This window comes from Poromitra crassiceps (assembly GCF_964638095.1).
Source record: "Poromitra crassiceps genome assembly, chromosome: 7".
Lineage (NCBI taxonomy): Eukaryota > Metazoa > Chordata > Actinopteri > Beryciformes > Melamphaidae > Poromitra > Poromitra crassiceps.
In genome coordinates, this window is record NC_139628.1 from 42397656 (window position 1) to 42419562 (window position 21907).

The 21907-nt window shown below is 42.9% G+C and overlaps 1 protein-coding gene across 1 annotated transcript in view; it reads right to left on the reverse strand.

Annotated features, from left to right (window-relative positions):
- Nucleotides 1-8723: 8723 nt before the first annotated feature.
- Nucleotides 8724-21907, reverse strand: part of gigyf1a (GRB10 interacting GYF protein 1a) — a 31450-nt gene continuing 18266 nt past the window's right edge. The window contains exons 14-24 of the mRNA XM_083639670.1: nt 21729-21829; nt 21123-21223; nt 20943-21016; nt 19583-19720; nt 18764-18979; nt 18384-18604; nt 15575-15738; nt 15103-15266; nt 12728-12772; nt 11680-11827; nt 8724-8861 (exon numbers count right to left, since the gene is read on the reverse strand). Coding sequence (XP_083495796.1) covers nt 8794-8861; nt 11680-11827; nt 12728-12772; nt 15103-15266; nt 15575-15738; nt 18384-18604; nt 18764-18979; nt 19583-19720; nt 20943-21016; nt 21123-21223; nt 21729-21829 — 1440 coding nt within the window. The 3' untranslated portion in view covers nt 8724-8793. The remainder of the gene's footprint in view (nt 8862-11679; nt 11828-12727; nt 12773-15102; nt 15267-15574; nt 15739-18383; nt 18605-18763; nt 18980-19582; nt 19721-20942; nt 21017-21122; nt 21224-21728; nt 21830-21907) is intronic.

Sequence of the window (21907 nt, forward strand, 5' to 3'; positions counted from 1 at the left end):
AAGTTGTAAACACTGGGGGCGGCCATGTGGCTGAAACTATCGCGAGAGTTTCGTTTGATGACGTAGCGGGACTTCTCTCTCTCTCCCTCTCTCGCTCTCTATCAGTTTCATGATGTGTCTTCTGTGAAGCAGTATTATGCGTTTTAAATTGTCAAATAAAACGTACTTACTTTACTCTCTCTCTCTCTCTCTCTCTCTCACACACACACACACACACACACACACAGATCAAACTACTAATAGGCTACATTTTCCTCTCACCTGTAGTGCTATATCCATCTAGATTGCTTTGTGAATAAATATGTAAAACATTAAAAATTTTATTTATTATGTTTGTTTGGGAAGGAGCACTTTGGACAGTTTGAAGTGCTCACACACACACACACACACACACACACACACACACACACACACACACACACACAGCTCTCACATACAGCCACAACATCACATCACCATGATCAGAGCCTCACAGGGACCATTTTGTGTCGAAAAGTCAGGTTAAACACAGGTAGGAAGGCTGAAAAATTAAGTTCCCTAAAAGCCCCTGAGTGACTCCTGTGAAAATCTGTAGGATACAGAAGAATACCTGCAAACAATGAACATGATTATATTGTGCTATGGACAGTATCCTTCTCCGTTTCCCCCAGTATTTCCTTTCACATTTATTAACTGTCAGCATTGGTCAGACTCAGCATGACATTTTTTTCCTTTATGGCATTGGCAAAAACACAAGCAGTATCCAAATAGGCTGTCAAGGAACTACTGGGAGCACTTTACATTACAGCTTAGTAACAACATAATAGGGGTAATAGTGTGATAATAAAGATGTAATAATTATGATATACCATGTAGGCTATATAGAAATGTAAAAGCTTACACCTCACCCTATAAGATCAAACTACTAATAGGCTACATTTTCCTCTCACCTGTAGTGCTATATCCATCTAGATTGCTTTGTGAATAAATATGTAAAACATTAAATTTTTTATTTATTATGTTTGTTTGGGAAGGAGCACTTTGGACAGTTTGAAGTGCTCTTTGGATAGAGGGATTCGCCTATGGGTGTGCTCTGTACTGGTCCCAGCTGGAGCTGGATAATATTGATCACACTTTCATTCATTTTAACAAATAGATTGTATATGGGCTATGGCATATTAATACCTTACCAATCTCACACACTCCTTCACAGCTCATTATCATTAACAAGAAATACTATGTCAACCACTGTTCAACGCTACTCAGATTGTACATCATTATCAATATCTTACCAATCTCACGTACTGCCCCCCACCCACCCACCCACAGTTCATTAACAAAAATACTGAGTCAACCATTGGTAAATGCTATTTTATTTATTAATATTTTTTGTTCTTCAAACAAACAAAAAGCCAAACTATTTACAATTCTTTCAATTGTTCTTTTTCCGAAACATTTTCATTACATGTATGTTGTCATTTCAATAACATTCAAAAATGTTTTATGCAAAGGAGCTGAGCTGACTGGGCTCAAAATGTTCATGATTTTATAAATTTGTTGATACCAATCAAACTGGTTATCAAAATCCTTTGGGCCACTGCTTACTGAACTTGTGATAAGCGGTGTCTAGATGCAGAGGTGGATGGACGTTATACTCGCAGAGAACAGACATAATCGACAGGATCTTTTGAAAGGTTCTAACCAAATACCCGAGACTGACAATATTGCAGTTTAACTATTCATAAAAGCTTTTTTGTAGTACAGTAAAATAACATGAAAAACCACAAAGTTTTACTCTTTTTCTCTGGACAATGACAGGCCAATAACTGAAGTTTTAATATCACAAAATATCAGTCTTTAAAAATGTCAAACAGAGGTATTACGAAAGTCATTCACAAAATGTTCCTATAGACCCTCTTCACGGGGGGCATTTTGTGTCGAAAAAGGCAGGGTAAAGACAGCTGCAAGCAAAACACTGAGTGTTTCCAACTTCCATGAGTGGAAGTTGGAAACCCTCATTACGGTTTTGCTTGCACCCGTTTACCCTGCCTTTTCGACACAAAACGGCCCCCGTGAAAAGGGTCTATAGAGAATTGATAGCATTCTGGAATATGTTTGACATTGCCAAAGTTCACAGTTTTGACCACATTAAACGAAACCACTTGGTATCAGATACTGAAGCCCGCTGTGCCTACTTCAGTTTACGCACTTGACCTTACATATGGCACATAACTGGCATTCTGCAAACCCTCCGCTGATCAAAACTTACAGTTTAATACGACAAAAAACGTAAGCTGAAGGTATTCAATGAATATCAGATCCCATAGGAATTACCTGCATAATGTTTAGAGAACACAAAAGAAGCCACCGGCTGGCTAAAAAGATTGATGCTTCCGATCCAGCTTCACTTAATTAGGCAAACATGGGAAGATACTTACTTTCCAAATCTCAAGCGACATGGAATTTCATATTAAGACAAAACACAACCGACCGGTCGAGGTCAAATCTATTCAGTGCCCTCCGACATAGATGGACAGTGACACCACCGAGTGCATACAAGGAGCACACAGGCAAACGAGGCCGACTTCCAACCCACCTCAAGGTTCAGTGACAAACCCTAAACATACCACAAATCATGCAATCTTGCTCCAAAAATCATGCTTCCACTTCTTTCGAACAAGTCAGTCATCTCAAGTGTGAAAGTACCTAATCTTTGGAAACATCAAAGTCATTGAGTGTAAAAGAGAACCACATCCTCAACTTTTTTTTTTTTATCATCTCAGATTGAGGATAACCGAGTCACTTGGCCTCAATTTTGTCTGTTCTAGAGTGGTACATCCACTGCTATATCTGACACCATGTTATCAGGTAACATCATCTCCCTGTGCGTTCTTAAGCCCAAGGGCAGCTCAGCTCCGGACAGTACAGACTCCAGCCCTTTAATAAGCCTGCATCTTCAGCGATCATCAGGAAATCTGAACAAAAGCCACTCTTCATTTCAAGGAAAACTATAGCAAACAAAACAAACAAAAAGAGGGTGGAAAAAAGAAACCCACCACCAAAAAAAAATCATCTTAATCAATGACTGTTGGCTGCTCTATTCTGTAGCCAACTAGTAACTTTGGTGGTGATCGGATGTACGTGTTGTCAGGTCGACACAGCACAGACAATAGTTTTGTTAGCCAACAGATCAAAAGACAGATGATGAGGTGGTTTCTAACTTAAATTTGTCATTTTTTTTAAGAACATTTCAGTTACCCATCCAGGACTGAACTATACAACTTAAGGCATGTGAACAGATAACTGAAACAAAACTCACTAGGGGGGGGGGTCAAAACACCAACTTTTACATTATTTACAAAGCAGAGCGCTCACGTTTATATTATTGAGCTTTGCTGCTTGCTTGTCTGTGTCATATCAGTTTTGATATTGATGTAGGCCCCTCAGTTATGTGCGTACATGTGGTTCCAGAGGAGAGCCAATGTAAGTGAATGTAAATTGCTTTTGCTGTGTGCGCGCGCGCGCGCGTGTGTGTGTGTGTGTAGCGTGTGTCCGGGTCTCGTTCAGACTATGTGAAAATCTGCGACGTGTAGCTATGTGAATGTTTATATGCATGTCTATGTCATGTTGAGAAGTCTTTCATTTTGTACAACTCGTTCCAAGTTCTTCTCCTTCCACAGCTGCAGGTATCTCTGCTAGCTTAGGCCAGGTCCAGCCAAACCCAACCCCAGCCTCAGACTTCTGGGCAGGAGGGGCGGGGTCTTCTGCCCCCGCCGGTGAGAAGACCTCCAACCAAGAGTTCCAGGCCGAGGTGGATAATGCCATCTGAGCAGTTAGTGCCTCTTTATTGTTGCAGAGGAAATGTTGCCCTCCTCTTCCTCGCCCAGAGACGGGTCTGTTCAAACCCCAAAACCGCCGTTGACCGCATCCGTTCGCTGTCTGACGATGCCAATGGCCTGCCCAGTCCAAGGTCAAGACAGGAAAGGTCTTGGGGTTCCAGTTCAAAGGGGGGCAGGCGCTGGGGGTTAACTGGTTGGTGCTGAATCCTCCTAGCAAAGGGCAGCAAATAAACAGCTGGAATTCTGTGAGGAGACACAAAGTTAAGCACAAGATAACCATCACCACATCGTCCAAACAATACTGTTATCAGGACTAACGCGCCAACCAGATTAACCAGGAGTGAGTGACTACTATGTTTACATGGACGCAATATTCCAATATTAACCCAATTAAGACAATAACCCAATTTTTTAAAATCGCAGATTTCAAGGAAACTTTTTTTCTGTGGTTTTTTTTAGTTTTGGTCAGAGTGAAATGTTCTCTCCTGATTCTAAATATAGCTAGACCGTTTGTAAAACTATTGTTATAAGCATTTTACGAAATGTCCATGGGAAAATAAATGGCGGATGAAAATCTCTGGTACATTGCTGAAGCAGGAAGTAGGCGGTCACTTTGCCTCTCTATAGAGAGCCCCAGGAACGAGTCCGGAAATCATCGATGCTAACAGCCCTGGTTCTTCACAGTTTTCGCCTATGGGAGTTTTGAATGGGTTTTTGGCGCGATGCTTCTAATAATCTCTCTGGGCAACGCTGGCTTAATCAAACGCGAACCAGTGTTTAGTAACATCATCTTCACACATGAAGACCACTTTTATGAGTTTTGAAGCTTTTGTGTGCCGTTAAAAGGGTGGCTAGCTAGCAAACGGCTAAATGAGACTACAATGTCGACGCGGATATTATACGTCATCACGAGTGAACGCGGAAATTCTTTCTCTCGCAATCAATGCGTGGACGCCTATGCGACACTGTGTGTAGTTCTGGATTAGCTTAGCACAAGCTTTTTACCTCTAGGGCTCGCAGTTGCGCTTCAAAACTCATGAAAGTGGTCCTCATGTGTGAAGATTATCCCGCTGAACCTTGGTTCGCGTTTGATTAAACTTGCGTTGCCCACAGACATTATTTGAAGCATCGCGCCAAAAACCCATTCAAAAATCCCATAGACAGAAACAGTGAAGTACCAGGAAGTTCGGGACTTCCGCATTCAGCCTACAAAAATACGTCATCCCTGGGGCTCTCTATAAGCATCTCATGTAAAACACCTTAATCAAATTATTGGCTTATTTAGAATAAAGTCAATAGTTGGATGGAGTACCACAGGAATGAGTCCTAAGACACGGATGTTGGCCCTTCCTGATTCTCTCGTCTCAAAGTCAATCTTTTGTTGGTTTTTGCTTTTTTTAGTTGATGAAACGGCGACCTTTGACCCTTGTGTTCAGCAAGATCATCTTCACAAACAAATCACTTGCTGAACACAAAGGTCGCATTTTCAGAAACTTTTGTTAACCACGGTCCTGATTTCAAAGGCATTTAACCAAAATCCCCATACAAGAATCCCACTGACTTCCCCACGATGGAACCAGGGAGTGCATGACTGCTGGGTTGGCCGACAAAAATGTCATCCTTGCGGTACTCTACTGCAGTCCATGTAAACGTAGCCATCGAATGAATGAAATAATTTCAATGCAGTAAACAGTGAGCAGTAAAAGAGTCTTACTGAAACCAAGGCTCTTTCTCGTGTGGTCATATTGCTCTCCAGGCAGGCAGCAGGCACGGTGACGTCAGAAGACAAATGTCCTTCCCAAGAACCCTCCGGACCGTCCATCGTCTGCCTCTGTCCACCTCGTCTGCCGACCAAACCCTCGAGGCCGGGCAATCTGCAGCCGTTGCAGCATCCATTTAGATAAGTAGCTATCAGTCAGTCTTGGAGCCACTGCAGCATGTCCCAAACCTCAGTCCATGTGGTTTTCCCTCCCCTCCCTGATAATTGCAGGGTTACTGGCAAACGTAAGGGAAACCCCACCACAAGTTTATCTCAAACTATATTCAAAAAGATTGGTTTTCTCGAAGAACATTCACTCCTTATAATCAAAGTCTCATGAATTTTCCTTCATCCGTTTGCAAATCTTTTTTTTTTCCCTCTGAAAGGTGATACAAAAATATGGTTATGTACAGGAGGTGGAAGAAGACGTGCTTCTCGAGTCTCTTATTTCAGTTTGGGAATATCTTGTTTTCAGCGACTCCGTCAAAAGTCATAGCAATCCTCCTGTTGTAAATTGTGCTCCCATCCCCAAAATGGTACCTCACAGCTTGAATGAACAAAAGTGCATAGGTGAGTTGGTGAGGGCAGGGTGTGAGTGCTTAAGAGGGTGGAGGTGAGGACAAGTGCACGAAGCAGGTGTACCCACATTGCCCTCTCAGTCCCCTCCAGGGTTAGGTATAGCCCTGCACTCCACTCTCCACAAAATAGACAATCTTTGATTTTTCTCCTCCGCTCCTTGGTTGATCATAAAGTCTTAAGGGATCCGCGACCGCACGAAACGTCCAGTATGAGGATCTTGCCTTGTAATTGTGATGCCATGCCACTTGTCCTCAAAAACCAACGCCACTCGATGTCCATAATGGCAGAAGCGCACTTGCAAACCCCACCCATCTGACGAAACAAAAAAATAAAATAAAATAAAAAAATTCAAGGAAAAAACTGCACCCACAGAAATCCATGTGGTTTGTAAACAACCAAAAGCTCCAGTATGGAATAGAAAGTCCTTTCTTTAAGTTCGTAGTCATTGTTTGTACGACCAGGATTGTAGAGGCAGTGTGTTCAACTGTATCCATCCAGAGTTCTTTTGTCTTCTCCTTTGTGTAAAAAAAAAAGAAAAAAAAGACCTCGCTAAACTCTTTGAAGCTTTTTTGTACGTTTGTTTCCATTTTTGAAATATTTCGAGGAAAAACAAATCTGGTATCAGCACGGTTTTCTTGTCATTTTTTTGGAATACATTCAATGTTTTCTTAAGAAAAAAATAATACAAACACACTTCACATGGCGGTAATGAAACAAAACAAAATGAAACAAAATTAAGGAAAAAATTAAAACAAACAAAAATAGCAGCCCAAGTGCTCATAATCTTAGTCCAAATACTTTTTAAACTTTGTATATAATGTATATATTCATATATATTTTTCATTAAAAAAAGAAAACTCGTCATTATCAAATTGCAACGACGAATAGTAACACAATATGCTAACATCTCATGCACCGTCCTGTGCACTTGCACATTAAGATGCTGTATTTCTTTCTCTTTTTTTTTTTTTAGCAGTCAGAAACTCGACACCTTTCATTCACAAGTTCGAGCGCTGACAAAAGGCAACGTGATCACACCCCCAGGAAAACAGAACTGGACTAACCTTCCGATGGATGGATCACCCCCAGGACTAACCTAGAAAATATCGACGTTATAAACTTACATACATTAGATACACTGTGCTGAGCACTGACACAGGTCACACTCGCTCTCAAAAGAGTTAATGTCTCAATGGCCACGCACCCTATCCAAGTTCTTAGGCACAAATGTGCATTCATACACATACAAAAACAAAAGCAACATGCATACAAATGAGTACCTGTAGTCTCAACTCATTTCTATGAACAGTAAATGAACATGCGCACTTTCTTTCTCGCTCTCACACACACAATCTCACTCAGACGAGCACATAGTAATGTCCCTCATGATTTGCCCTGTCTGCCAGTCCTCACAGGTCTAGAGACAGCTCCCCGGGGGGAGAAGCTAAGGGATAATTCAAAACAAGAGTGGTGGTCATCATAGGATGAGCGCAAAGCTAACATTTACATTAATGTATGCATTTATATGATGTCTATCTGGGGATGAAGAGCTGGTGAGAGAAAGGATGTGTTGTGCAATTGCCCCCTCCCTCCCCTCTCTCTCTCATTCGTTCACTCACGCTCAAAACGCACCAAGCAAGCCCCCGTTTGGAAGAGGGACGCACACATTCTACACATGAGAATACAAAATTATCATTTGAACAAAAAGACAAAAAAAATGGCCTCTTATGTTTCATACATCTTGGTAAGCAATGAAAGAAAGAAAAAAAAACATTGTGCAGACTGGTATATTACTGATACAAACCAACCATCACACAATCAGTCTCTCTCACAGTCACTCGTACACATTCACAAAAATATTCATTTCTATAACTAACCCCCATTTGTTTTTGATTTTTTTTTATGTTTTTCTTATTCATTTTTTAGGCAAGTGCAAATCTTCAAGTTTTTTTTTATAATCCATTTTTTAATAGCTTTACTTTTTATATAAACGTAAAAAAAATGCTAAACAAGAGAAATATCAACAGTGTTTGTCTTTCGAGAAAGGATTTGCTTTCTGATAGGGTTTCAAAAAAAAAAAAAAAAAAACGGTCCCCCTGACTTTGAAAACCTACCAGCCCCGACCGTCCACCCCACCAACTTTGCTTCACCCCCCCCCCCCCCCCTTTCCAGTTTCGATTCCCACAGGCGCATAGGGAATTGTGTACATCTAATACACACATACCATATGCGCAGTGATTCTGAACCAAAAAAATAACGAAACAAAAACAAAAAACCCTACTCAAATCCCATCTCAATAAAGTGCATTAGTTCAGTATAAGGTGCTTAATCTTTTGAGTGCCAGAGGATACCCATCTCTTCCTTTTAACCCCCCCCCCCCCCCCCCCCACCCCCCTCTCCCCTGCTCAAGTGATCACCTGGTGGCAGCAGAGAGCCCTTGTTTTCTATCCTGAGGGAGGGAAAGGGGTGGGAGGCGCAAGATCCGGGCACCTCCACCCCGCACCTTCCCTCCCCACCTGCGCTCATTCACACCCCCCCCTCCCCCTGGTTTCCCCCAGCAGTGCACATTCGTCATCAGGTTTGTCTGATTAAAAGACAGAAGGCCTCAGGTAGCTATTGCTGCTGCGCTGCGTCACATCAGTAATCCTCCACCATCTCCATCTCATTCAGGCTCAGACAGTCGCCCGTGTTGTGGAATGAGTACCCTATATGGGGAGGGGGATGGAGAGGGAATGGGAGACAGTGGGAGCAGAAGGACCAGCTTAGACAGAGTGTAGGTTGTGCAGTAAAGATGCAATCCAATAATTATTTGACCACATCAATTTGGATACAGTGTGTTTGTGTCTCCACTTGTTGACATCAACCAATAGAAAGTGAAAGTTTACAGACTTGGTATGTCTAACTTCTCCTACTTGTCAGTCCAGTGTGAATAGAAAAGGTTTTAAATACAACAAATCATGTACATACAACCGGTCCTTTAAACCAGAGGTTCTCAAATGTTTTTTCAGCCAAGGACCCCTTACAAGATAGAAAATAGACCGGGGACACCCTCATTCTGATTTGTGATTTTGGACTAAGTTTAATTGTTTCCACGGTAACGTGCTCGACTTTTAAATTGATAGGTTTCTTCGATTAGAATGTAATCACGAAGCATTTTAGATTTAAAGCATAAAATATTGACGTTGAACTATGAAGCTTTTGCAACAAAAAAAGTTTTTATTTTTATTTTCCTGAAAACTTTTTGCGGACCCCCTGGCAAAGTGCAACGGACCCCTGGTGGTCCCCGGACCCCCATTTGAGAACCACTGCTTTAAACAAAGGAGGCAAATTTGACCTAACAAGCAACGTCTATTTTGAGATCTGCTGAGGGCAAGGCGAAAAAAGGAGCTACTTGGAGTTTGAAAAGAATATAATATTTAATGAGAAGTAATTGTATCTGCGTACTGCAAAGAATTACAAACCAGAATACATCTTCAATTTGATACGGGCAAAGACAAAAACGCAATGCGTTTCACGAGATCTGCTGAGGTAAATCACAAATCATTTGTAATATACTTAGATTAGATATTGTTTATGATCAATAATTAGCACTACTTAGTTTAAGATACTATCCATAAATCAATAGAACAATCTGTAGTAATGTACCACCGTGTCTCTAAGAAATCGTACTATACAAACTTATAAAAAATTTCCATAGTAGTTTATTTTGTACCACACCTTATTTATGTCAAATTCGCTACCATCATCTAAAATAAAATTCACTCAAATTCATTCTCACAAATGTAAATCCTTGAAAAAAAATAAAAAAAATAACATTTACACACATTAACACATTCACTGCCAACCGTTTTTTTTTTTTACTGTAGGTAGCTTCTGCCAAAGGTTTTTTTTGAGGATTGTGGCTCATCTTTCAAGAGCCGAGGATTATTTTCTGCTAGGATTTTGTGGACACAAAATATCTCAAAAGAACTAATAGAATGTGTGCTTTCTCTGTCTAAAAGAGTTAGTTTGTAGAGTTAGTAGTTATGTATGCATTAGCAGTTGAATACAGCATGGTTTCAGAGATTTTTTGAGAGTTTTGAGATAAATGGATTTTTAGAACCACCTCACATGCCTGTGATTATGGGTGCCCTTGGGCAAGCGTGTATACTGTATTGTGTGTGTGTGTGTGTGTGTGTGTGTGTGTGTGTGTGTGTGTGTGTGTGTGTGTGTGTGTGTGTTTCGGTAGAACAGGCAGAACAGTCACTTTAACGATTTATTTTTGGCATCAGTGAGCCATCAGACATCTAAACAATATCGTTCTGAACATATAGTTCCTCCATAAGCACCCCCACCCCCCTCTCCTTCAAACTCCTCCCTCCGTAGGTGTGTCTCTGGTGGCTTTGCAGTGTTTGTCTCACAGGCGAGTTTCTGCTGCCTGCCTGTCTGTGCTGCTGCTGCTGGCGCAGTCTGGATAGACTGTAAAATCGGGCTCGTTCGTTTCTGGGTTTTCGGTTGTGAGCTTTGATGAAGCTGCATGCGATTCTTTCTGCTGGTGTTTCAAAGTGTGTTGCACCCATAATCTATTATGCAAATTTGCAATCCCCCACCGCCAGCTCCGAGCGCGAAAGCGAAAGCGTTTTCGCCAATCCATTTTCATGAGAATGGCTTCCTCAAGCGGCTGTTTTTTCTTGGCTTTCTCTCGTCTGGAGAGCACTGTCGCCACTTAGTGGGTTGGTAAAATAGATTATACACATTCAATACCTCCAATATTTTTATAGGAGATGTAAAAGGGTTAGATCCACGTCCCACCGTCAAAAAAATTTTTTTTTTTTTTGGACGAGATATCTCGTCCACGGCAGTCAACCGTTGGTTTCTGCTTGACGAGATATCTCGTCCACGGCAGTGAACGTGTTAAGTGTTTTTTTTGTTTTGTTTTTACTTTATGCTATGATACAAATCATTAATTTTGTGCTCTGCTGTTAAGTCCAGCATGCAAGAGCAGTGAAATTGAGCCACAGTTTCCGCTATGGGGAGAAACTTTGTAGCACACTGTACTTCCAGTTCCCCCTCTTTAAAAGGTGCCAGCTATGCCATGCCATGTCATGTCGAACATACTTTCAGAACTATTGTTGTTTCGTGTATTTATATGTCATGGTTTTAGTTTGGATTTGTGTGTGTGGGTGTGGTATCATTTTAGAACAAAAACCATGATATTTGGTCTTGTACTGGTCTGGCACCCATATAAGAACTGTTGTATAGTGACGATGCTAAATCTCAAGATGCAATTGATTGTAATTCAAAATCCCTGGGTAACATCACTAGGACTTCACCCAAACGAGAGCCTGGTGCACTTGGATTGACTTCAGATGCAGGTGCAACATGTGCGACATCCTCTCACCCATTAGTTGCAATTTGTGTGTGAGACCCAACCATTTAGAATCTAGCCATTCACAGATCAAAGAAGGCAATGGATGAATGAAGCTCAAGTAAAAATAATAACAATAATGGTTTAATTGTGTCTGGTGAGGTGACGTCATGTACCTAAGATGCTGGGGTCAGAGTGCAGCATCATGGGCTGTTTCTTCTTCATCTTTCCTGCCTGGTTGTCATAGAGACCAGCCTTGCTGCCCATGTGGGCGGCCTGGAACATGGACTGCAGGGCACTGGGGTTCATACCCCGCATTGAGTCCTGAGAGAGAACAAAAAAGAGAAGATGATTTAAAAAATCGTCTGAATGACGACAAATCCTCCAAAACATCATTCAAATGAGCAGGATTTTCTCCCAGGGCTGTGACGGTAACCGCATCACCGCGGTCAATGTGACTATAGTCTATATAGCCAGTCTTACAGTGTAAGTTGCATACAATAAAAGGAAATAACCAGGATGACTGCAATTCGTTTCATGTCAAATACAGTATTTACAGTATATACAGTACGTAATGAGTTCTGTCCTTTAATTGGGAGCTGTCTCGCTCTCCTCTCCATTTCTCTGCCCGACAACACTCAGTCAACTCACAGGATTCCTGAAGCTGCTCTCTGACATGGTTTGACTGAAAAAAGTCTGTTTTGTCCAGTAGCTGTTGATATCAATGTTTGCATTTTCCATAAATCTCCGTATGTGTCCGTGTGCCTCGCACATCGCACTGTTGTTCTATGTCAGTAATCACATGTGAAATAACACGTTTTGATGCCGCTGACTTGCCGAATGGGAAAACAAGAGAAAGAAACGTTCACATCTGTCAGTCAGCGCGCTGTAACCCCTTGTACCGTTAGTCGCAGCTTGAACTCGTAACAGCAACACAATCGAGTAAACATCCTACCGAGAGGTCGACAGCCAGCTTCGTCAGTTGGTCTTGGAAAGTCCTTGGGAAAGCCCCTGATAATGTGCATATTAAGTAGCCACGTTCTTTTCACGTATCTGGGCAGTCACGGATCTAATACCGGCTCCAGAACCCAAATGCATAATGGGGGGTTTCACCGAGGTAAGAAAATTTCAATATCGTCACAGCCCTATCCACTCCCCCAAAGGCAGCATCTATGCTAACCCTATCAGTGTTTAGCTTTACAGGAGTGGCAGGTCAGGATTTACCTGCAGTGGGAAGTTCATGTTCAATCCAGCCACTTCCTTTGATAACTACAGAAGACAAGAAGAGGGGTTTAGAACGGTCACACTGAAGCCATGCACTCTCAGCCCGGGTGTTAACGAACACACCAGTGTGGGAAGGGCTGCCCCCTTTTAGTCAGTCGCCATGGTGTCACCAGTCTTTACGAGTTGGATAAGTTGGAAGAAGTTTTTATTATATTTATTAAACAGATTTTATAGTTGGGGTTTGTCTCTCACATGGGAACGCAAGAACTAAATATATATATATGAGTCTATAATAATGACTTGTCAATCGAATGGACGAGGCACGGAACTGTTCAAGTATCTTGGGCATGTTTTGGAATGTTTTTGGCACAGGTGGTTACTGCCAGTCTAAGTGGGCTTTTCTGTGTGGGGTGCAACTCTTGGAACTCGTATTAAGCACAAATCAAATCTTTGGGCAGTGACATAAAAACTGCTCCACCAAAATAACTTACAAAAAGCCAATTATGAAGCTGCTAACTGTTAGCGGCACTGCTGCTAACACTTCATATCACTATTGGGTGATTTGCAGGCTGCATTCATTCCTGAGAAAACCATTGTTGATTTTGGCATTGAAAAAATGCAAACAAACTTGTCACGGAATAATTAAAACGTATGATCTTGACCACAGCGGCTGTGTTTGACTAAGGCTATAAACTAAACCTATGTTGAAGTTCATCGCAATAAAACATTGCACAAACTATTTAATTAAGTGTCCTCCAAAGCCACGCAAGAAATGACGGTGCACAGACGGATGACCGGTTTATAGATTCAATTAAAATCAATGCCACGTTCAACTCAATGTACTTAGTGATTCAAATCACATTTTAATTCAACATTTCTCTGAAGAGTTAACATCTTTTGTCACTATGCTTTCAATCCAGCCACCAGAGGACACACGATGACCTCCCTTCAAAATCCCACCGAGATTAAAACAGGTGCATGGCAGGATTTCACCTAACTCTCCTGCTCGCCTCTAACCCACAGGAATGCTCTGTCTTCACCCATTTGAGAAAGCCTTTCTGAATGAGGCACTGAAATGTAACGCTAACATACTGAAGCAGAAGGCCTATCGTCTCACAGTAGACAGCCGTAGATCAATACTCTTTCTATGTCTCTGGGGCACAACTCTTGACAAGTGGCTTTAAGGACCGCTGCCCTAAAGCTGTGTTCACACCGAGATATTTATTTTTCTCTCTGTCGCTTGATTCAACCCTTTGGAATCGCTCTGTCGCTCTGTTTAAATCGCTCGTCAACAGGCACAATAATTGACGGACATGTGGGGGCTATAACGTTACGCAATGTCATTCGTATTTGTCCACTACGAGCCACCGTAGTTGTTGACAAGCTAAGCCTATCAGCGTGCTCCTAACGCGAGCTCTATACCGGTAGTACAGACTTCACTTTATGTCAGCTCTCAGCCTGTCAATCAGCTGTCAATGCGGTTTGTTGCCACACAATAAACCAGCGGTTTGTTCCAAGCCAGTGTGATGCTTGACTCACTCTCACACGGCAGCCAATCAGCGTTGAACAGCGAGCGACTGATGCCAGCGTAATTTCGCTCGAGTTGGGATATTTTATCTCGGGCGACGAGCGAATTTTCTCCCTATCGCTCTGTCTCTGTCGCTCGGACGCCCAGCGATTTTTCTCCTGGGCGAATATACGCTCAATCGCTCGTTTGCATTGACTTTGTATGTAAACTCGATGCCAGCGAAACACTTTAATAGGTCGGTGTGAACGCAGCTTAAGACCAAATCAAAACGTGTGACAGACACATGAATTGACCAACCCACGGACCTCCTTATTTGCGTGACGCGATTCGTGGGGCGGTACATTTTGAACGATGCACCAATGCACACAGAGAGCTGGACTTCCGTTGCAGCCCAGCCAATCAGAGGCAGGAAAACCTGCGGCAAAAGCCGGAAATGCTGACTTGTGATTAAGACTGTCTCTGCTACTGAGGGTCTGACCATGTGAGACTAGAGCAGGCATCACACATAGTTTGCAGAATTATTACTTTTAGTGGTAGGAAAAGAAAAATTAAACAGCCAGATTTACATTTCCAGTAAGTGGCCGTTTTCCCGATGTTTGTTCAGTTGTACGTCCTTCGTTATGCTGCATATCTCATCAAACCAGGTCTGCTTTTTTCCCCCTTTCTTCCAATACACTGTTCCAAGGCATCAAATGGACCACTCGCCCGCTAGGCCTACCTGATGCTGCTGTCTCTGTTGGTTGGCTTTCTGTTTGGCCTACCTGCTGCTGCTGTCTCTGTTGGTTGGCTTTCTGTTTGGCCTACCTGATGCTGCTGTCTCTGTTGGTTGGCTTTCTGTTTGGCCTACCTGCTGCTGCTGTCTCTGTTGGTTGGCTTTCTGTTTGGCACGTCGCTCCAGGAACTGTTTGGCGAACTCTTTGGCTTCCACTGTGTCCCCTAGGTAGGACCGGATGAAGTCCAGCACGGCATAGGGAGACTCCACCTCCTTCAGGTACGCCACAATTGTGGCAACTTCAGACACACACACACACACACACACACACACACAGTTTGAGTCATTAGCAATGGTATAAGTGTAAGGACAGAGAGTCAAATATGATTAGTTATGATTAGGGAAAGACCAGTAGGTGGAAATTAAGTGATGACAAAAATGGCTCATGCAATTCATTACAGAAAATTACATAAGTTAACAGAGCAGTCGGCCCTCTGTCATTTAAGAAGGCATTTGGATTTTCTCTTTACATGCCAGATAAGACTGAGGGTGAAGTCACCGCAAACCGTGAAACAGCTTAACAGAGAAAAGAGGCTGGGCAGCCTACCATCCAGAGAGGAGGAGGAGTTGTTGGCGGAGGTGTTGAGGGCGTGCAGCATCTGCTCACACCAGGTGGTGAAGCCGTCCTGAGGCTTCATGCCCTGCAGCAGCTTCAGCAGCTTCTCCTCCTCCTCTGTCCGCTTGCGACGCTGCTGCATCAAGTACTGATCACTGTGGAGGGCAAGATGGGTGGGGGAGACGTGCATAGTTCATATGTAACGTTCATCGGCAGAGACATACTTCTGGTACGACCTCTACACCCACGACTGCGTGGCGACTCAAACTTCGAACACCATCGTGAAGTTTGCCGACGACACAGCGGTCGTGGGGCTGATCTCGGGGGGCGACGAGACGGCCTACAGAGAGGAGGTGAGGGCCCTGGAACAATGGTGCCAGGACAACCACCTCTCTCTGAACATCTCCAAGACCAAGGGGGTCATTGTAGACTACAGGAGGGGGGGGGGGGGGGCGCACACCTCCCAATCACCATCAACGGCACAGTGGTGGAAAGGGTGGACAGCTTCAAGTACCTGGGAGTCAACATCCACCAGGACCTGACTTGGGCCGGTCACACCGCCACTGTTGCCAAAAAGGCCCAACAGCGAATACACGGACTCAGGCGCCTGAAGAAATTTGGGCTAAGGACAGAAATCCTTATGGACTTCTACAGAGGCACCATTGAAAGCCTGCTGACTGGCTGCTTCACCACCTGGTACGGGAACTGTACCACCATGGACCGCAGGGCGCTACGGAGAGTGAGACGCAGCACGTAACAGGATGTGAGTTGCCAGAACTGCATGAACTGTATAAACAGCGGTGCCTCAGGAGGTCCCTGAAGATCATCAAAGACACAAACCATCCCCACAACAGCCTGTTCTCCCTGTTACCCTCAGGGAGGAGATACGTACAGGGTTCCAAAAGCACGCACAAATCGCTTGAGGAACAGTTTCTTCCCGCAGGCCACGAGACTCCTTAACATACACAAATAGTGTAGTAGCCGTACTGTACCGTACTGTAGCTGCTACCATTACGTATGTCTAATGTTTAATTGTATGTTTAATAAGGTATATGCTATTTGCACCTGTATGTCAAATACGTCAAATTTAAAATGTTTAAGCACGTCTAAAGTATGCACATGACATGTGCACCTATGTGCAGTGAATATGCCACTGTCTCTGACTTGTCTTATCACTATACTGCCTTATTGTTGTTGTGTCTCTTGCTGTTTTTGCACTCATATGCCCTGTTATATTTGTACTATGTTGTAAACGGAGTCCACAGCACAAGAATTTCACACGTGATACTTGTACCATGGAGTGACAATAAAAATCTTGAATCTAAACAAGAAGCGCGTAGCTTGGCGCTTTGAGGACATTTGGAGGCTAAATCCAGACCAGGTAGGTGGGGCTGTTCACTTCTAGCTAGCAGGCATACTGCTTCATATCTGCCAACAGTGCGCTACATAAACACGAGATAGACAGAGAGAGAGACACTACTTGGGTTGGAATGGATGCATGCTAATGTTTTTAACACACTGTTATCCCGGGGTAGTGGTGCCCGGAGAAGTGTGTGTTTTTGGCCCATCCAGCAAAGGATAAACGCCCTGTGTTATATGAGACTTTGACTATATCCAGTTTAACACAAAGAGAATATATGATGGGCTGCACCATTGCAAAGCATTTAGCTAAAGCTAATATTTCATTTCTTTGGAACAGCCTTCATGAGACGATAAAAATGAGTAAAAACATTTTTTTTTTAAATGCGATTATAAACATACATTCATAGACATATATAATAAAGAGGAAAATATTGAATAATACTGTTTCTTTTTATGAATATGACCTATTTTATTCTTTGTGAAAACTGTTAATTTGTCTTCTCTGTTTTTTTGAGAAAGTTTTACTAAGAGTGAGAATCTATAAGTGCAATATAATGTTGTAAGGAAGGGGCAGGACTAGATAAGCACTGCTTCTTTCTGCCCCTTCTCGGACCAAACTTCATATCATATTGTTATTTCTTTCTTTTTTATACATTTTTTTTATCCAATTATTGTGATATCTGTACCTGTTGGTTTGAAACAAATAAAAATCAATCAATCAATTACAGTTAATCAAACAACAATAGATAGCTACATAATCCGTCACTCTCCTAGCTCTGGTAGCAGTAGTTACACTACAATGTAGGATCCGATATACTGTATAGACAAATTAGCTGCAGCACACTACATCAGAGGAGATTTCAGAGTGGGTATACTCAATACCGACTGCAAAATAAGTACCGTAAATTCCGGACTATAAGCCGCACCTTTTTTCCCGTTTTTTGGGCTTTTTTGGCCCCTGCGGCTTATATAACGGTGCGGCTTATCTATGGATTTTTTCAAAAAAAAAAAAAAAATCTCCCTTTTTTAGCACTCTTTCTAACTATAAAGCCACTTCTGTTTTAATTTCCTCTCTTGCCCTCTTTTCACCACACTGTATGACACTGTATGACACTGTATGACACTGTATGACACTGTGTGCACTGTAAATAACAACACAGGTGGTGTTGTGTTATGTTGTTTTGTTGAAATGTTAATAAATGGGAGCATTACATATGGTAATTAAATATTAAAACACAATAAAAAAAAAAAAAAAAAAAAAAAAAAAAAAAACATTAAAACACCCGCGGCTTATAGTCCGGTGCGGCTTATATAAGCAAAAAATAGTCAACTTTGAAGGTGCGGCTTATACACCGGTGCGCCTTATAGTCCGGAATTTACGGTAGGTCCACTCCATATACCCGGCACTACACCACTACTGAAGGTGAACATCTTGTACCTGAGAGAGGGGCTGCTGCGGCTGTTCTTCAGGCCCATGTTGTTGTTGCTGTTGCCACGCAGGCTGCTCTGGTTCTTCACTGCCTCGTCCCACATGCCCATACCGCCTGAGGAGCCCCCGCTGCTCCCCTTACCCTCCATACCTCCAGAGCCTCCCCACATGCCAACACCGTCCGCCCACTGGCCCCCCATGGAGGAGCCCCCCATTGACATGCCAGGGTGCTAGAAACAGATGGAGAGAGATGTCAGGCTGATTATATCACATTCAAAATGACCTGCACTTTTTGCATTGCCTGCAATGGTGAATGGTCCCCTGTCTATGGAGCATTTCTGTAAGAGTCTTCAGTTAGAAGCGAAATGACCATTTCCTGTTTGACTCACGCGGTCTCTCTGCTGCTGGGCTCTCTGCTGCTGCTGCTGCTTCAGGAGCCTCTCGGCTTCCTGCTGCATCTCCAGCATGGCCAGAGCCGGGGGCTTTCCTGACTTGGAGAGCCCGGAGGAGGATGCCCCGCTCCAGCCTGAGCCGCCTCCCCCAGGTCCCTGCTGCTGAGGGGTCTGCTGGAGCAACTTCATGATCAGCTCCTGCTGTTGACGACACTAGAGAGGGGAACACATGGTGAGGATTAACACTTAATTAAAATGATAAAATGGACAGTTGCGGTCCCTCAATTCTGATTAGCTGAGCTGCTTTAAAAGCAATTGCAAAAACTAGCAGAAACATACAACTGTGAACATATATATTACAGTTAAAGTGATAATACGGAAGATTTCAGTTTTCTTGTCTCTGACAACACCAATGGCCATGAGCAGTAATTGCAGATGAGATCCACACAGTGGCACATATGTGACGTGTAGGGTTTTTTCTTCTTCTTCTTAATACATTCAAGTTGGCCAGTGGGGGCGGTAATGCAACGCTTGGACGCCAACTGCACACACATCTCAAAAGAAGAAGAAGTTGCTCAGTGGACCCCACTGGAGATCACTATGACACGTGGGCGGCTGGGCGGTGTGTGTGTGTGTGTGTGTGTTTGAAACAAAACAACATTTGACTTTTAATTTTTCATAACGTCCAACAGTGTAAACCCTGAAAACCTAGTCCGACTAAGCAAAGTTTGACAGGTACCTGCCCAAGGCAACAGAAGGGGGAAGAGAGAAACTTCAGATTTATCCCCTCTTCAACACTTCTTCCTCTCATCTCACCTGCTTGCGTCTGAAGAGCTCCTCCTCGTCCCTCCTTTTCTGCTCCTCCTGCTGCCTCCTCTTCTCCTCCCTCCGCTTACGTTGCTCCTCCTCCTCACGCTTCGCCCTGAGTTCAGCGTCTCGCCTCTCCTGCTGGAGCTGGAAGGGGACAGGTCAGGGGTTGAATGAAGTAAGGCAGACAGATTGAGTTTAGATGAATACAAATATTCCTTTAGTCAAATCCTGGCTCTGGCATTTCAAAATCATTGTGCAGCTAACTGCCTAGCTGTTGGACGTATTTAAAGCCAATCATTTCACAGCCATCTAATGGAATCAGATCTCAGTCAGACTCAGTATTTTTCCCCTTAAAGCTTTCAGTATGTATTTTCATAGACATACTTAAAGCTTTCAGTATGTATTTTCATAGACATACTTAAAGCTTTCAGTATGTATTTTCATAGACACACTTAAAGCTTTCAGTATGTATTTTCATAGACATACTCTCCTCAAAATTCACATATTTAGTCTCACGACCTCACAGAAATCCGAATCGATCATGTCTTGTCCTCTTCATCAGCAATACCACTGTCTGCACACTATCTCTGACGTTTCATCCCACGTAATGTAATCTCTGCGACACAATTTACTGTACTGTAACTCTACCTCTGTATCAACTTATCTATTATGATATCAGCTCTCCGTGTGCGTCATTGCACCTTATAAAACACTGTGACCATCTCTTTCTCTTTGAAGAAATGTATCCCTGCCCTATTGTGCTAGTTGCATCTCTTCCTCTCATGATACCTTAATCATATTAAATGTATTAAAGTAATCTGAATCTATGACTCAAAAACTCTTACATGAAGTTATAACACAACACCCACAGATTCATGATTAGACTGAAAGGAGGTGGATCCCGATCGCTTATTTGGGCCAAAAAAAATTGTCACGCTTCAGAGGACAATGTGCATCATATTACAGATATGTGGTCAGCAGCATTATCAAGGAGAGAGCTTCCTGCTACAGAGCCTACTCATATCAACTGGAATGGTACACCAGATTTACCTTGGGAAACAGAGTGCTAAGTGTATACATTTACCGTTTTTCCGCAGTTACCGTAACATATACAACCAGATCACCTTGAAGTTGACCTACTATTTAGTTAAGATGTTAGAAAGCACCCAGGTATTCGTGAGTTGTGTGGGGAAATGTGATATTTGCATCCAACCTTGGGCTCCAGAATTAATTGTGTATCATATATTGCCATTTTAGTTTCCACATTTTATTTCATTTTAAAAAGGTCCCCTGTTGCTTCAAATGGTTTCGAGAAAGACATGAGTGTGCAGCCATAATACAACCTGCAGGGGGCGACTGAGCTCACCTTTTGAAGCTGTTCGAGAGTTGGACCCTGAGTAGAAGAATTCATTGTTAAGTCCCAAAGACTGGCTTCACCGCCTAAATAGAAACAAAAGTGTTACTTTAACCACATCAGGTACAACACGTGTCATTTTTGAGCATGTCGGGGTGTGTGTGTGTGTGTGTGTGTGCTCCCACACTGTACCCGATGGCTGTGAAGCTGAGGTATGCATGTCCCACATGGACCCTGTATCTGGCACTGACATCGACCTGTTCATCGAAGGCATCATACCCTGCTCACTGCACCTGGAACGCACAGAGCAAGGCCACATACAAAAATAAAATAAAAAGTCATACAAAACAATTAGCATGTTATATACAAGTCAAAATCCCCTCCAAACAACATCCATGAACATAGTAGTACAAACACTAGGGGTGTCACGATACACTCAGTTTACGATACACGATATTGGGTTCACGATAACGATAGGATACGATATTTTAACAATATTTATTTGCGATCGATTTGTAAGTTGAGGGGGCATCCTCCACGCTAATTTGAGTAATTTCACCATTTTCATCCTCCGTGTCTGCAACGTCCCTCGTCTGTTCAAACAAAGCAATGAAAAGGAGAGCGAGCATGCAATCAGATGCAGATCAGTGCCACCATGTTCAGCTTCTTTTTCTCGCGATATGAGATTTCATCTCAACGATACATATTGTCATGTTTTGATATCGCGATATATTGTGGGGCGATATATTGTGACATCCCTAACAAACACTAATGCAGACCGAAGCCACGCCCACACACCTGTTAATGAGCTGGAATAGCTGCTGCTGTTGGAGCTGCTGATAGAGAGCTTGCGCCGCCAGCTCCTGTTGCTTCTTCAGGCGGTCCTGGTCCAGGTTCCCCTGGAGGGAAGAAGAGGACAGAGACCAATGCTATTAATCATATTTGCCTCTTCAAACAACATATTGGAATAAGGCCAA